This window comes from Coregonus clupeaformis, unplaced genomic scaffold, assembly GCF_020615455.1.
Source record: "Coregonus clupeaformis isolate EN_2021a unplaced genomic scaffold, ASM2061545v1 scaf0398, whole genome shotgun sequence".
Taxonomy (NCBI): domain Eukaryota; kingdom Metazoa; phylum Chordata; class Actinopteri; order Salmoniformes; family Salmonidae; genus Coregonus; species Coregonus clupeaformis.
Genome location: NW_025533853.1, coordinates 52,501 through 67,500, shown reverse-complemented (window position 1 = coordinate 67,500; position 15,000 = coordinate 52,501). Strand labels below are relative to the sequence as shown.

General features: G+C 52.2%; 1 protein-coding gene across 1 annotated transcript in view; it reads right to left on the bottom strand.

Annotated features, from left to right (window-relative positions):
• The window catches only part of LOC121563781 (cytochrome P450 27C1), a 23,414-nt gene that overhangs the window by 8,339 nt on the left and 75 nt on the right, over positions 1–15,000 (bottom strand). The window contains exons 1-5 of the mRNA XM_045215228.1: positions 14,503–15,000; positions 9,523–9,713; positions 7,681–7,880; positions 5,063–5,272; positions 3,071–3,234 (exon numbers count right to left, since the gene is read on the bottom strand). The exon at positions 14,503–15,000 is cut by the window's right edge and continues 75 nt beyond it. Coding sequence (XP_045071163.1) covers positions 3,071–3,234; positions 5,063–5,272; positions 7,681–7,880; positions 9,523–9,713; positions 14,503–14,805 — 1,068 coding nt within the window. The 5' untranslated portion in view covers positions 14,806–15,000. The remainder of the gene's footprint in view (positions 1–3,070; positions 3,235–5,062; positions 5,273–7,680; positions 7,881–9,522; positions 9,714–14,502) is intronic.

The window sequence follows — 15,000 nt, the reverse complement described above, 5'->3', positions numbered from 1 at the left end:
TTGGTTTCCTCAGCTGGCAACACCCTGGCAACCAGGGGGAATTAACCCTCCTCCTCCTCCTCCTCCACCTCCTCCTCCTCCTCCTCCTCCCAGAGCATAGCACACTGTTACAGCTAGGAGGAGCAGAGAGGAGCACGGTAGAGGCTGGACAGAGGCAGTCTGCTAACCCAACCCCCTGCCAAGATGTGACCGCAGCAACAAGTTCAAATCCCCCCCCCTCCCCCCGGCCCCCTTTCATTAACACGTCACATTAATCTGACATCCCACAACACATACCCTGGTCGGCTACACACACTGTTCCCATACACACTGGGAGGTCTGGTGGGGTCCAAGACAAAAACACCCCCTGTGAGGCTCCAACCAACAGAATTGGGGGGAAACAAAAAAAACAGGCGTGACAGAAACGTTGTTGCTGGGTTACGGGGTAGTGTGTCACCCCCCTGGTTCAATGGCCTGACCTGACGCTGGGATAACTTTACAGGAGGGGACGAGCTGCTAAAACAGAGACTCCCTCTCCCCTCCTGCTCACCGTGTCCACCCCAGCCAGCAACATCACCCTCTCCCCTACTGCTCACCGTGTCCACCCCAGCCAGCAACATCACCCTCTCCCCTACTGCTCACCGTGTCCACCCCACCAGCAACATCACCCTCTCCCCTCCTCCACCCCTCCTGCTCACCGTGTCCACCCCAGCCAGCAACATCACCCTCTCCCCTACTGCTCACCGTGTCCACCCCAGCCAGCAACATCACCCTCTCCCCTCCTCCACCCCTACTGCTCACCGTGTCCACCCCAGCCAGCAACATCACCCTCTCCCCTACTGCTCACCGTGTCCACCCCAGCCAGCAACATCACCCTCTCCCCCCCTGCTCACCGTGTCCACCCCAGCCAGCAACATCACCCTCTCCCCTACTGCTCACCGTGTCCACCCCAGCCAGCAACATCACCCTCTCCCCTCCTCCACCCCTCCTGCTCACCGTGTCCACCCCAGCCAGCAACATCACCCTCTCCCCTACTGCTCACCGTGTCCACCCCAGCCAGCAACATCACCCTCTCCCTCCTCCACCCCTACTGCTCACCGTGTCCACCCCACCAGCAACATCACCCTCTCCCCTCCTGCTCACCATGTCCACCCCAGCCAGCAACATCACCCTCTCCCCTACTGCTCACCGTGTCCACCCCACCAGCAACATCACCCTCTCCCCTCCTCCACCCCTCCTGCTCACCGTGTCCACCCCCACCAGCAACATCACCCTCTCCCCTCCTGCTCACCGTGTCCACCCCACCAGCAACATCACCCTCTCCCCTCCTCCACCCCTCCTGCTCACCGTGTCCACCCCACCAGCAACATCACTCTCTCCCCTCCTGCTCACCGTGTCCACCCCACCAGCAACATCACCCTCTCCCCTCCTCCACCCCTCCTGCTCACCGTGTCCACCCCACCAGCAACATCACCCTCTCCCCTCCTCCACCCCTACTGCTCACCGTGTCCACCCCACCAGCAACATCACCCTCTCCCCTCCTCCACCCCTCCTGCTCACCGTGTCCACCCCACCAGCAACATCACTCTCTCCCCTCCTGCTCACCGTGTCCACCCCACCAGCAACATCACCCTCTCCCCTCCTGCTCACCGTGTCCACCCCAGCCAGCAACATCACCCTCTCCCCTCCTGCTCACCGTGTCCACCCCACCAGCAACATCACCCTCTCCCCTCCTCCACCCCTCCTGCTCACCGTGTCCACCCCACCAGCAACATCACCCTCTCCCCTCCTCCACCCCTCCTGCTCACCGTGTCCACCCCAGCCAGCAACATCACCCTCTCCCCTCCTCCACCCCTCCTGCTCACCGTGTCCACCCCACCAGCAACATCACCCTCTCCCCTCCTGCTCACCATGTCCACCCCACCAGCAACATCACTCTCTCCCCTCCTGCTCACCGTGTCCACCCCACCAGCAACATCACTCTCTCCCCTCCTGCTCACCGTGTCCACCCCAGCCAGCAACATCACCCTCTCCCCTCCTGCTCACCGTGTCCACCCCAGCCAGCAACATCACCCTCTCCCCTCCTGCTCACCGTGTCCACCCCACCAGCAACATCACCCTCTCCCCTCCTCCACCCCTCCTGCTCACCGTGTCCACCCCACCAGCAACATCACCCTCTCCCCTCCTGCTCACCGTGTCCACCCCAGCCAGCAACATCACCCTCTCCCCTCCTCCACCCCTCCTGCTCACCGTGTCCACCCCACCAGCAACATCACCCTCTCCCCTCCTGCTCACCATGTCCACCCCACCAGCAACATCACTCTCTCCCCTCCTGCTCACCGTGTCCACCCCACCAGCAACATCACTCTCTCCCCTCCTGCTCACCGTGTCCACCCCACCAGCAACATCACTCTCTCCCCTCCTGCTCACCGTGTCCACCCCACCAGCAACATCACCCTCTCCCCTCCTCCACCCCTCCTGCTCACCATGTCCACCCCACCAGCAACATCACTCTCTCCCCTACTGCTCACCGTGTCCACCCCAGCCAGCAACATCACCCTCTCCCCTCCTGCTCACCGTGTCCACCCCACCAGCAACATTACCCTCTCCCCTCCTCCACCCCTACTGCTCACCGTGTCCACCCCACCAGCAACATCACCCTCTCCCCTCCTGCTCACCGTGTCCACCCCACCAGCAACATCACCCTCTCCCCTCCTGCTCACCGTGTCCACCCCAGCCAGCAACATCACCCTCTCCCCTACTGCTCACCGTGTCCACCCCAGCCAGCAACATCACCCTCTCCCTTCCTGCTCACCGTGTCCACCCCAGCCAGCAACATCACCCTCTCCCCTCCTGCTCACCGTGTCCACCCCAGCCAGCAACATCACCCTCTCCCCTCCTGCTCACCATGTCCACCCCAGCCAGCAACATCACCCTCTCCCCTCCTGCTCACCGTGTCCACCCCAGCCAGCAACATCACCCTCTCCCCTCCTGCTCACAGTGTCCACCCCAGCCAGCAACATCACCCTCTCCCCTCCTGCTCACCGTGTCCACCCCAGCCAGCAACATCACCCTCTCCCCTCCTGCTCACCGTGTCCACCCCAGCCAGCAACATCTCAGTCATGTTAGCGTAGATCTCCTCCAGGTTCATCTCTCTGGTCACCAGCATGTGAGTCAAAAGCCCCCCCTTCACCTCCTCTCCTCGGGACACCAGATCCTGGATCTCCCCCAGACGCTTATCTACATGGATCTGGCCTGGGGGAAGGAGAGGATAGGATGGTTGAGAGGGTTATGGTAACATAACGTGGACATTTAAGGAACACAACAGCAGTATAGGGTTACATGCATTCATTCACATTCTAGTCATTTAGCAGACACTCTTATCCAGAGACACTTACAGTTAGTACATTCATCTAAGATTGATACACTCTTAGAAAAAAAAGGGTTTCAAAAGGGTTCTTCGGCTGTCCCTATAGGAGAACCCTTTTTTGTTCCAGGTAGAACTCTCTGTGGAAAGGGTCCAACGTGGAACCCAAATGGGTTCTACCTGGAACCAAAATGGCGCAGTGGTCTAAGGCACCGCTTCGCAGTGCTAGCTGTGCCACTAGAGATCCTGGTTCGAATCCAGGCTCTGTCGTAGCCGGCCGCGACCGGGAGACGTTGCGCAATTGGCCCAGCGTCGTCCAGGGTAGGGGAGGGAATGGCCGGAAGGGATGTAGCTCAGTTGGTAGAGCATGGCGTTTGCAACGCCAGGGTTGTGGGTTCGATTCCCACGGGGGGCCAGTATGAAAAAATAAATAAAAAATGTTGTATGCACTCACTAACTGTAAGTCGCTCTGGATAAGAGCGTCTGCTAAATGACTTAAATGTAAATGGTTCTACAAAGGGTTCTCCTATGGGGAGGGATGAAGAACCATTTGAGGTTCTAGATGCCACCTTTTTTTCTAAGAGCGTAGGTGAGACATTTTTCCTCAATGAAGTAGCTATCAGCAGTCCGAGATAGAAGGACAAGACTAGCGTTTAGTTCACGAAAGGCAAGGGTCTTAGTTTAATATATATATATTTTAATAGTCCTTACACTTCAATGACTTTTGCTGCAGACATCAACACATTTGACACCTAGTGATGGGATTGCACTACATGTCTGTTTCAGTTTTTGAACGTAACATGGGTCTGTCTGTCTGCCCCCCCTCCAGTCCCCATGTAACTGGATCCGGCATTACATCAGCTTCCAGCTGGTCTGGAGAGAGAGAGAGGCCATCTCTTTACATAAAGAGCCACGTTCACTCCCAACCCTGTTCAACCTCTCTCTCTCTATTCCTTTTCACATGCTGTGATGTTGACCTGAACTGTTTTTCTTTTGACCCGGTCCTTTTTCGGCACAGGTCCAGTAACTATAGCAGTGTATAGACAAGGCCTAGCTCAGTAGTGTTAAACAGCTAGGGGGTTTGCACAATTACAGAAACCTTCATAAAGCAGGTGGATTCCCTTCCTGTGTATACTAATTCCAGCACTCCTCCAAATCAGGATTTCCGAATGACCTGGGAACTTTGGGAAGGTTTATGGGAATTGTGCAAGCCTAGAAACCGGTAGTCCTCCTGTTCCAGGGTAACGTTTCCCATAGGTAAAGATCTAGGACCAGCTTCTCCTCTCCCAATCCTAACCTTAAACCGTTAGTGGGGGAAAATGCAAAACGGACCCAAGATCAGAGTACAGACCAGCATTTCCCAAACTTGGTCCTAGGGGACCCCAAGGGGTGCACGTTTGGTTTTTCTCCACTAGCACTACACAGTTTTATTCAAATAATCAAAAAACTTGATGAGTTGATTATTTGAATCAGCCGTGTAGTGCTAGGGCAAAAACTAAATGTGCACCTCTTGGGGTCCCCTAGGACCGAGTTTGGGGAAAAACCCCCTGGTCTAGAGGCAACTTCACAGTGACAACACTCACTGAAACTAAAAGAGTCTGTCCGACGAGTTACAGAAACACAAGAGCCTGAGGCCTTTTTGTTGTTGTTGTTGTTGTTGTTGGTCAAAACACCGGGGTAAATCACCATGGGAATGCAGCGTCACCCGAAACTTACTGAAACTGAACAGTCCGTCCCAGGAGCTGCAGAACTCCTCCCAGGGTCTGGGGATGATGGTTCTGAGCCACTTGGGGATGGCTCCAGCGTACATGGTCATCTTAAAGGAACTAAACATCAGGTGCAGGGCTGCGATGTAGTCCTGGCTCTTCTGAGGAATCTCATTCTCCAAGCAGCCCAGACGGTCCTCGTACAAGATGGCCGCCATACCTGGAAGAGGAGGAAGATCAAGATCACGAGAAAGTTGGGATTTATTAGCTTAGCAATTGGAAATGATGGCTGCCACACCCGTACCCACTACCCATCGTCCCTGTACCCACTACCCATCCTCCCTGTACCCACTACCCATCCTCCCACTACCCACCCTCCCTGTACCCATCCTCCCACTACCCATCCTCCCTGTACCCACTACCCATCCTCCCTGTACCCACTACCCATCCTCCCTGTACCCACTACCCATCCTCCCTGTACCCACTACCCATCCTCCCCGTACCCACTACCCATCCTCCCACTACCCATCCTCCCACTACCCATCCTCCCTGTACCCACTACCCATCCTCCCTGTACCCACTACCCATCCTCCCTGTACCCACTACCCATCCTCCCTGTACCCACTACCCATCCTCCCTGTACCCACTACCCATCCTCCCCGTACCCACTACCCATCGTCCCTGTACCCACTACCCATCCTCCCTGTACCCACTACCCATCCTCCCGTACCCACTACCCATCGTCCCTGTACCCACTACCCATCCTCCCTGTACCCACTACCCATCCTCCCTGTACCCACTACCCATCCTCCCACTACCCATCCTCCCACTACCCATCCTCCCTGTACCCACTACCCATCCTCCCACTACCCATCCTCCCACTACCCATCCTCCCTGTACCCACTACCCATCCTCCCTGTACCCACTACCCATCCTCCCACTACCCATCCTCCCACTACCCATCCTCCCTGTACCCACTACCCATCCTCCCACTACCCATCCTCCCACTACCCATCCTCCCTGTACCCACTACCCATCCTCCCACTACCCATCCTCCCACTACCCATCCTCCCTGTACCCACTACCCATCCTCCCACTACCCACCCTCCCTGTACCCACTACCCATCCTCCCACTACCCATCCTCCCACTACCCATCCTCCCACTACCCATCCTCCCACTACCCATCCTCCCTGTACCCACTACCCATCCTCCCACTACCCATCCTCCCACTACCCATCCTCCCTGTACCCACTACCCATCCTCCCACTACCCATCCTCCCTGTACCCATCCTCCCACTACCCATCCTCCCACTACCCATCCTCCCACTACCCACCCTCCCACTACCCATCCTCCCACTACCCATCCTCCCACTACCCATCCTCCCACTACCCATCCTCCCACTACCCATCCTCCCACTACCCATCCTCCCTGTACCCACTACCCATCCTCCCACTACCCATCCTCCCTGTACCCACTACCCATCCTCCCACTACCCACCCTCCCACTACCCATCCTCCCACTACCCATCCTCCCTGTACCCACTACCCATCCTCCCACTACCCATCCTCCCTGTACCCACTACCCATCCTCCCACTACCCATCCTCCCTGTACCCACTACCCATCCTCCCACTACCCACCCTCCCTGTACCCACTACCCATCCTCCCACTACCCACCCTCCCTGTACCCACTACCCATCCTCCCTGTACCCACTACCCATCCTCCCACTACCCATCCTCCCTGTACCCACTACCCATCCTCCCACTACCCATCCTCCCACTACCCATCCTCCCACTACCCACCCTCCCACTACCCATCCTCCCACTACCCACCCTCCCACTACCCATCCTCCCACTACCCATCCTCCCACTACCCATCCTCCCTGTACCCACTACCCATCCTCCCTGTACCCACTACCCATCCTCCCACTACCCATCCTCCCACTACCCATCCTCCCACTACCCATCCTCCCACTACCCATCCTCCCACTACCCATCCTCCCACTACCCATCCTCCCTGTACCCACTACCCATCCTCCCACTACCCATCCTCCCTGTACCCACTACCCATCCTCCCTGTACCCACTACCCATCCTCCCACTACCCATCCTCCCTGTACCCACTACCCATCCTCCCACTACCCACCCTCCCTGTACCCACTACCCATCCTCCCACTACCCACCCTCCCTGTACCCACTACCCATCCTCCCTGTACCCACTACCCATCCTCCCTGTACCCACTACCCATCCTCCCTGTACCCACTACCCACCCTCCCACTACCCATCCTCCCACTACCCATCCTCCCACTACCCATCCTCCCACTACCCACCCTCCCACTACCCATCCTCCCACTACCCACCCTCCCACTACCCATCCTCCCACTACCCATCCTCCCTGTACCCACTACCCATCCTCCCTGTACCCACTACCCATCCTCCCACTACCCATCCTCCCACTACCCATCCTCCCACTACCCACCCCTCCCACTACCCATCCTCCCACTACCCATCCTCCCACTACCCATCCTCCCACTACCCATCCTCCCTGTACCCACTACCCATCCTCCCTGTACCCACTACCCACCCTCCCTGTACCCACTACCCACCCTCCCTGTACCCACTACCCACCTTCCATTGCGTATTTGAAGAACAGATCGTTAATATTCAGTACGGTGAGTCCGTCTGTCTGCTGGCTCCTCAGCGTATCCACTCTCTTCACCAGGTCACCCACCACAGCGTTCACATCGTCAGAGAACTGAGCCACGTCCTTCGGTCTCATGATCAGCTGGCGGAGGACGCTACGCATCTTCAACCAGTCCTCACCCTCCCTACAGAGAGAAAGGCGGAGGAGGAGGTCAGAGACAACAAGGTTTTCATCTTCAACCAGTCCTCACCCTCCCTACAGAGAGAAAGGCGGAGGAGGAGGTCAGAGACAACAAGGTTTTCATCTTCAACCAGTCCTCACCCTCCCTACAGAGAGAAAGGCAGAGGAGGAGGTCAGAGACAACAAGGTTTTCATCTTCAACCAGTCCTCACCCTCCCTACAGAGAGAAAGGCAGAGGAGGAGGAGGTCAGAGACAACAAGGTTTTCATCTTCAACCAGTCCTCACCCTCCCTACAGAGAGAAAGGCAGAGGAGGAGGTCAGAGACAACAAGGTTTTCATCTTCAACCAGTCCTCACCCTCCCTACAGAGAGAAAGGCAGAGGAGGAGGAGGTCAGAGACAACAAGGTTTTCATCTTCAACCAGTCCTCACCCTCCCTACAGAGAGAAAGGCAGAGGAGGAGGTCAGAGACAACAAGGTTTTCATCTTCAACCAGTCCTCACCCTCCCTACAGAGAGAACGGCAGAGGAGGAGGTCAGAGACAACAAGGTTTTCATCTTCAACCAGTCCTCACCCTCCCTACAGAGAGAAAGGCAGAGGAGGAGGTCAGAGACAACAAGGTTTTCATCTTCAACCAGTCCTCACCCTCCCTACAGAGAGAAAGGCGGAGGAGGAGGTCAGAGACAACAAGGTTTTCATCTTCAACCAGTCCTCACCCTCCCTACAGAGAGAAAGGCAGAGGAGGAGGTCAGAGACAACAAGGTTTTCATCTTCAACCAGTCCTCACCCTCCCTACAGAGAGAAAGGCGGAGGAGGTCAGAGACAACAAGGTTTTCATCTTCAACCAGTCCTCACCCTCCCTACAGAGAGAAAGGCAGAGGAGGAGGTCAGAGACAACAAGGTTTTCATCTTCAACCAGTCCTCACCCTCCCTACAGAGAGAAAGGCAGAGGAGGAGGTCAAAGACAACAAGGTTTTCATCTTCAACCAGTCCTCACCCTCCCTACAGAGAGAACGGCAGAGGAGGAGGTCAGAGACAACAAGGTTTTCATCTTCAACCAGTCCTCACCCTCCCTACAGAGAGAAAGGCAGAGGAGGAGGTCAGAGACAACAAGGTTTTCATCTTCAACCAGTCCTCACCCTCCCTACAGAGAGAAAGGCGGAGGAGGAGGTCTTGTTCATATAAGGATAACAATGAATAGATCTGTAATAAATAGATAATTTGTAAGTCGCTCTGGATAAGAGCGTCTGCTAAATGATGTAAATGTAAAAAATAAAAATAAAATAAATACAAGGATATTTTACGGTGATGATAAATCGAAGAATATGTGATGCATTTAAAAAGGTTAAAAAGGGTTCTGTCAATGAATTCATAGACTCAAAAAATAAGAATCAACTGAGACATTACTGGTTAATTGAACAATATGTACGAGCTATGGAACTCTGAGAAAGAGATATTGGGCACTTGTGAAACATTCTGTTTTGTACCTATGTACATTGTTGATGATTTTATGAAAAAGATTCATTACAACTAACTGAAGTCGATACTACTTCTCCGCGTGAATCATTTCTATCTTTCCCTCCTTTCAGGGGTATAAAATGTTGCGTCCCATGATGTCACAGGTCGTAGTTCAGAGGTCAGACTCACGCTGAGATAAGTCCGGTAGATCGGCCCCTCAAGTCTCGGTACTCCTTCCAGGACTCCATGTTGCCTCTCTGCGGGGCCACACCCTCCATCCTCAGCACCTCGGCCACCAGATCCCGCCCTGCGATAGACACAACCAGTTGGGGGCCGAAACGAGACTTAAAGATCTTCCCATACTTCTGAGAGTGTTCCATCTGGAGGGGGAGAGAGGGGAGAGAGAGAGAGAGAGAGAGAGAGAGAGAGAGAGCGAGAGAGAGAGAGAGAGAGAGAGAGGGATAGAGAGAGAGAGAGAGAGACAGAGAGACAGAGAGACAGAGAGAGAGAGAGAGAGAGAGAGAGAGAGAGAGAGAGAGAGAGAGAGAGAGAGAGAGAGAGAGAGAGAGAGAGAGAGAGACGAGAGAGAGAGAGAGAGAGAGAGAGAGAGAGGGATAGAGAGAGAGAGAGAGAGACAGAGAGAGAGAGAGAGAGAGAGAGAGAGAGAGAGAGGGGGGGAGAGGAACCTTTATATTACTGGAGGAGACACTGAGACCCATCTGGTGTTTATAATAAACAATACATATATTATTATTACTATGTAATGTAATTAGTCAAATTCTCTCTCTGGAAAATAATATGTAATTCAACACCTCTCTGTCTCTGCATGCAGTCTTGTTTTCATTCTCTGTGTCCAAGAGGAGGAAGAAACACACCGTCTAGGGTTGCTGTGAACACTGTCTGGGGTTGCTGTGAACACTGTCTGGGGTTGCTGTGAACACTGTCTAGGGTTGCTGTGAACACTGTCTAGGGTTGCTGTGAACACTGTCTGGGGTTGCTGTGAACACTGTCTGGGGTTGCTGTGAACACTGTCTGGGGTTGCTGTGAACACTGTCTGGGGTTGCTGTGAACACTGTCTATAACACACTGTCTGGGGTTGCTGTGAACACTGTCTGGGGTTTCTGTGAACACTGTCTAGGGTTGCTGTGAACACTGTCTGGGGTTGCTGTGAACACTGTCTGGGGTTGCTGTGAACACTGTCTGGGGTTGCTGTGAACACTGTCTGGGGTTGCTGTCAACACTGTCTGGGGTTGCTGTGAACACTGTCTATAACACACTGTCTGGGGTTGCTGTGAACACTGTCTGGGGTTGCTGTGAACACTGTCTGGGGTTGCTGTGAACACTGTCTATAACACACTGTCTGGGGTTGCTGTCAACACTGTCTGGGGTTGCTGTGAACACTGTCTATAACACACTGTCTGGGGTTGCTGTGAACACTGTCTGGGGTTGCTGTGAACACTGTCTGGGGTTGCTGTGAACACTGTCTGGGGTTGCTGTGAACACTGTCTGGGGTTGCTGTCAACACTGTCTGGGGTTGCTGTGAACACTGTCTATAACACACTGTCTGGGGTTGCTGTGAACACTGTCTGGGGTTGCTGTGAACACCGTCTGGGGTTGCTGTCAACACTGTCAGGGGTTGCTGTGAACACTGTCTATAACACACTGTCTGGGGTTGCTGTGAACACTGTCTATAACACACTGTCTGGGGTTGCTGTGAACACTCTCTGGGGTTGCTGTGAACACTGTCTGGGGTTGCTGTCAACACTGTCTGGGGTTGCTGTGAACACTGTCTGGGGTTGCTGTGAACACTGTCTGGGGTTGCTGTGAACACTGTCTGGGGTTGCTGTGAACACTGTCTGGGGTTGCTGTGAACACTGTCTATAACACACTGTCTGGGGTTGCTGTGAACACTGTCTGGGGTTTCTGTGAACACTGTCTAGGGTTGCTGTGAACACTGTCTGGGGTTGCTGTGAACACTGTCTGGGGTTGCTGTGAACACTGTCTGGGGTTGCTGTGAACACTGTCTGGGGTTGCTGTCAACACTGTCTGGGGTTGCTGTGAACACTGTCTATAACACACTGTCTGGGGTTGCTGTGAACACTGTCTGGGGTTGCTGTGAACACCGTCTGGGGTTGCTGTCAACACTGTCTGGGGTTGCTGTGAACACTGTCTATAACACACTGTCTGGGGTTGCTGTGAACACTGTCTATAACACACTGTCTGGGGTTGCTGTGAACACTCTCTGGGGTTGCTGTGAACACTGTCTGGGGTTTCTATGAACACTGTCTGGGGTTTCTGTGAACACTGTCTGGGGTTTCTGTGGACACTGTCTGGGGTTGCTGTGAACACTGTCTGGGGTTTCTATGAACACTGTCTGGGGTTTCTGTGAACACTGTCTGGGGTTTCTGTGGACACTGTCTGGGGTTGCTGTTTTGGGGGTTCAAGCCTATAGAATGTGATGCCTTTGTTTTGATCTAGAGTCACTAAACTAAACCTCATCCCTATCTCTCTATCTCACAGAGTTTGGAAACAGGAATTTGGCTATACAGCACAAAGAGATCTGGGACCAGGCTATGAAGATATAGACAGGCAGTTGATATTAGGCTACATTCAGAAATAGTCACAGTCACACTAAACTAATATTTCACTCTATGTTCTCTGTCTCTCTCTCTATCTCTCTATCTCTGTGCGGAACAATAGATGTAAAATGTGACTCTTTTCCTGACACCATTTCCCTAACCCTGTCCCTTACCCTAACATGGGTGATGGTTATGCAACGCCTCCCCACAGTACTTCTGATTGGCTATTCAAATGTTCTTCAGATCATCAGAGACTTGAGCGAGGGGGAGGGGCACTGAGACGCACATCTTTGTCCTCAAGCTCAAGCACAAATGCCCCCCAAAGGAGGTGCCCGAAAAACAACTGTTCTCATGTTGAAGGCAGTTGTATTACGTACTATGGGCATTTTCCATTCACTCACAATTTGATTCATTCAGCACACGGCGAGCACTCTAAAGAAAGTCTCTTTTCACCAAAACTATGCGCACTGTCAACCTGTATGCCTACAGCAGCCATGTTGTGTTATTGCCCAGGTAGCCGGCTTCTTCTTCAGTAGACTGAACTGAAGTACATGAATTATACTCGACAGAAAAAAACAAATGTGCGGTCACAGTGTAGTCTACAGCTATACAAGAAGACACGTTTTCCCTATTGACTACCGGGTAATAATGTGCTGGCTTCTTCAATAGTGAGTCATAGTAGCTGATTTGTAGCTCAATTGGTAGAGCACGGCGCTTGTAACGCCAGGGTAGTGGGTTCGATTCCCCGGGACCACCCATAACGTAAAAGTGTATGCACACATGACTGTAAGTCGCTTTGGATAAAAGCGTCTGCTAAATGGCTTATTATTATTTCCTGAGGTTTTCCTTCAGGTTTAGACAGACAGGGAAACCTCAGGTGAACCCGGCGGGACAAGGAGGAAGGAGTGTTGCTTATGCAACGGGGGGAAAGGGTCATTAATACTACACTAGTCAGTGTGTCCTCAGCTAGAGTTGCCTGTCTGGACTCCAGCAGCAGTCGGTCTACTCATGCACCCAGTTACTCAAAAGCACACCGAATGTTTTGAGCAGTAAAATACACATATGGATGGGTGGGCCCTATAACGCGAACGTCTCGCAAACCCAAAGGTTGCGTGTTCTGATCTCATCATGGACAGCTTTTTAGAGACTGCTTACTACTTTTGAGCTACTTTGCATGTTTAGCTAACCCTTCCCCTAAGCTTAACCTAACTTAGCTAACGTTAGCCACCTAGCTAACGTTAGCCATAACAAACATGTTACATTTACATTTTAGTCATTTAGCAGACGCTCTTATCCAGAGCGACTTACAGTTAGTGAATACATATATATATATATATTTTTTTATACTGGCCCCCCGTGGGAATCGAACCCACAACCCTGACGTTGCAAACGCCATGCTCTACCAACTGAGCTACATCCCTGCCGGCCATTCCCTCCCCTACCCTGGATGACGCTGGGCCAATTGTGCGCCGCCCATGAGTTTGGTACAAATTGGAATTCGTAACTTATCATACGTTTTGCGAATTCTTAAATTTTGTACCAATTGAAATTCTTAACAAACCATACGAATGTTTTCTATTTGACATCTACCCCCGAGTCCAGGCAGATTTTTTTTTAGCAAATTGTCATTCAACAAAACAATGTCATGATGATTTACAGGTTATTACCATCAGAAAGTACTTTTTGTATATCTTTGGTATAAAGTGGGTATACCCCCTGCTCAATAAATGACATTTTACTGTCTATATAGCAATCAATGATATTGTTGATATCCATTTCCACCCACTTATTTTTAACAATCATTTTACATTTTAGTCATTTAGCAGACGCTCTTATCCAGAGCGACTTACTCACAGTTAGTGAGTGCATACATACTTTTATTTTTCATACTGGCACCACGTGGGAATCGAACCCACAACCCTGGCGTTGCAAACGCCATGCTCTACCAACTGAGCTACATCCCTGCCGGCCATTCCCTCCCCTACCCTGGACGACGCAGAGCCAATTATGCGCCGCCCCATGGGTCTCCCGGTCGCAGCCGGCTACGACAGAGCCTGGATGATGAATGCAATTTCCCATTACCCTGTCATTACCCACACAATCTACACAGATGTCTAAATAAAAAAATATATGCAGGCTACACATTACATATCACATTTCTGTCCACGCCAAGTGTAAAGCACTTACTTTTCCCCAATATAACTACTGTAAAAATTCTAAATATATAACAATTTCAACAAGAAATTGCATTTTTTGATAGTAGCCTTTATGCAGATATACAAGTTTAGCCAGCGCAGGCCCATATTTATGGATTAAAATAATTATTTCTAAATGTGGTAGTTACAAATACTATAGACAGATAAACACAATAATCCCGAAACCCATTGTGTCATTCAGTTTTAAACCCAAATGTTTGATGTGATTGTAATGACATCTGCAGTAAGTGGGAAAACGAGTAAAATCAGTTTGTCGAATAAAATGGTCCCAGCCAATACCAGTTTATGGTTCCTGACAAAATGAAACTAAGAAAATGCCACAAAAAAAAAAATGCCAAAAGCGCCCATAGTTGCAAAAACACCCAGTAGCCTACCTGGATTTCGTGGATTCTGCTGAAACCGTCCCGGTAAAAGAACTCGATCAGGTTGCTGATGGCGCTTGGTCCCGGCATCTCCTTCAGACTCTTGATCCGGGTCTCCTTAGCTACCACCTCCGCCCTGGCCCCCGGTGTGATCACACCCTCCGGGAATGTCTCTTCTCGGGTCGGGCAGATCCGGAGCGACTCGCTGGTCGCAGATTTGTACAGCGCGCGTGAATTACTGGCAAAACTCTTATTGAGCACTTCTCCCAAAACACTCCTGCAGCTCAGTTGAAGGATTTTATTCTGAAGTGCCATCTTGTAGTTTATGTTCTAATGATCTTGTAGGCTGTCTCTTTTGACGCAAGAAAATGACTTGGGGGGGAAAAACTCACAACAAAGTAGCCTACCCAATCTGTAAAAAAAAACTCGAATGAATTCACTTCTGCTTTGCGCCAAACTGCACGTGAGAGAGTGATCGATCCGACTCGTGAATGGACTGAGATTCTTGGA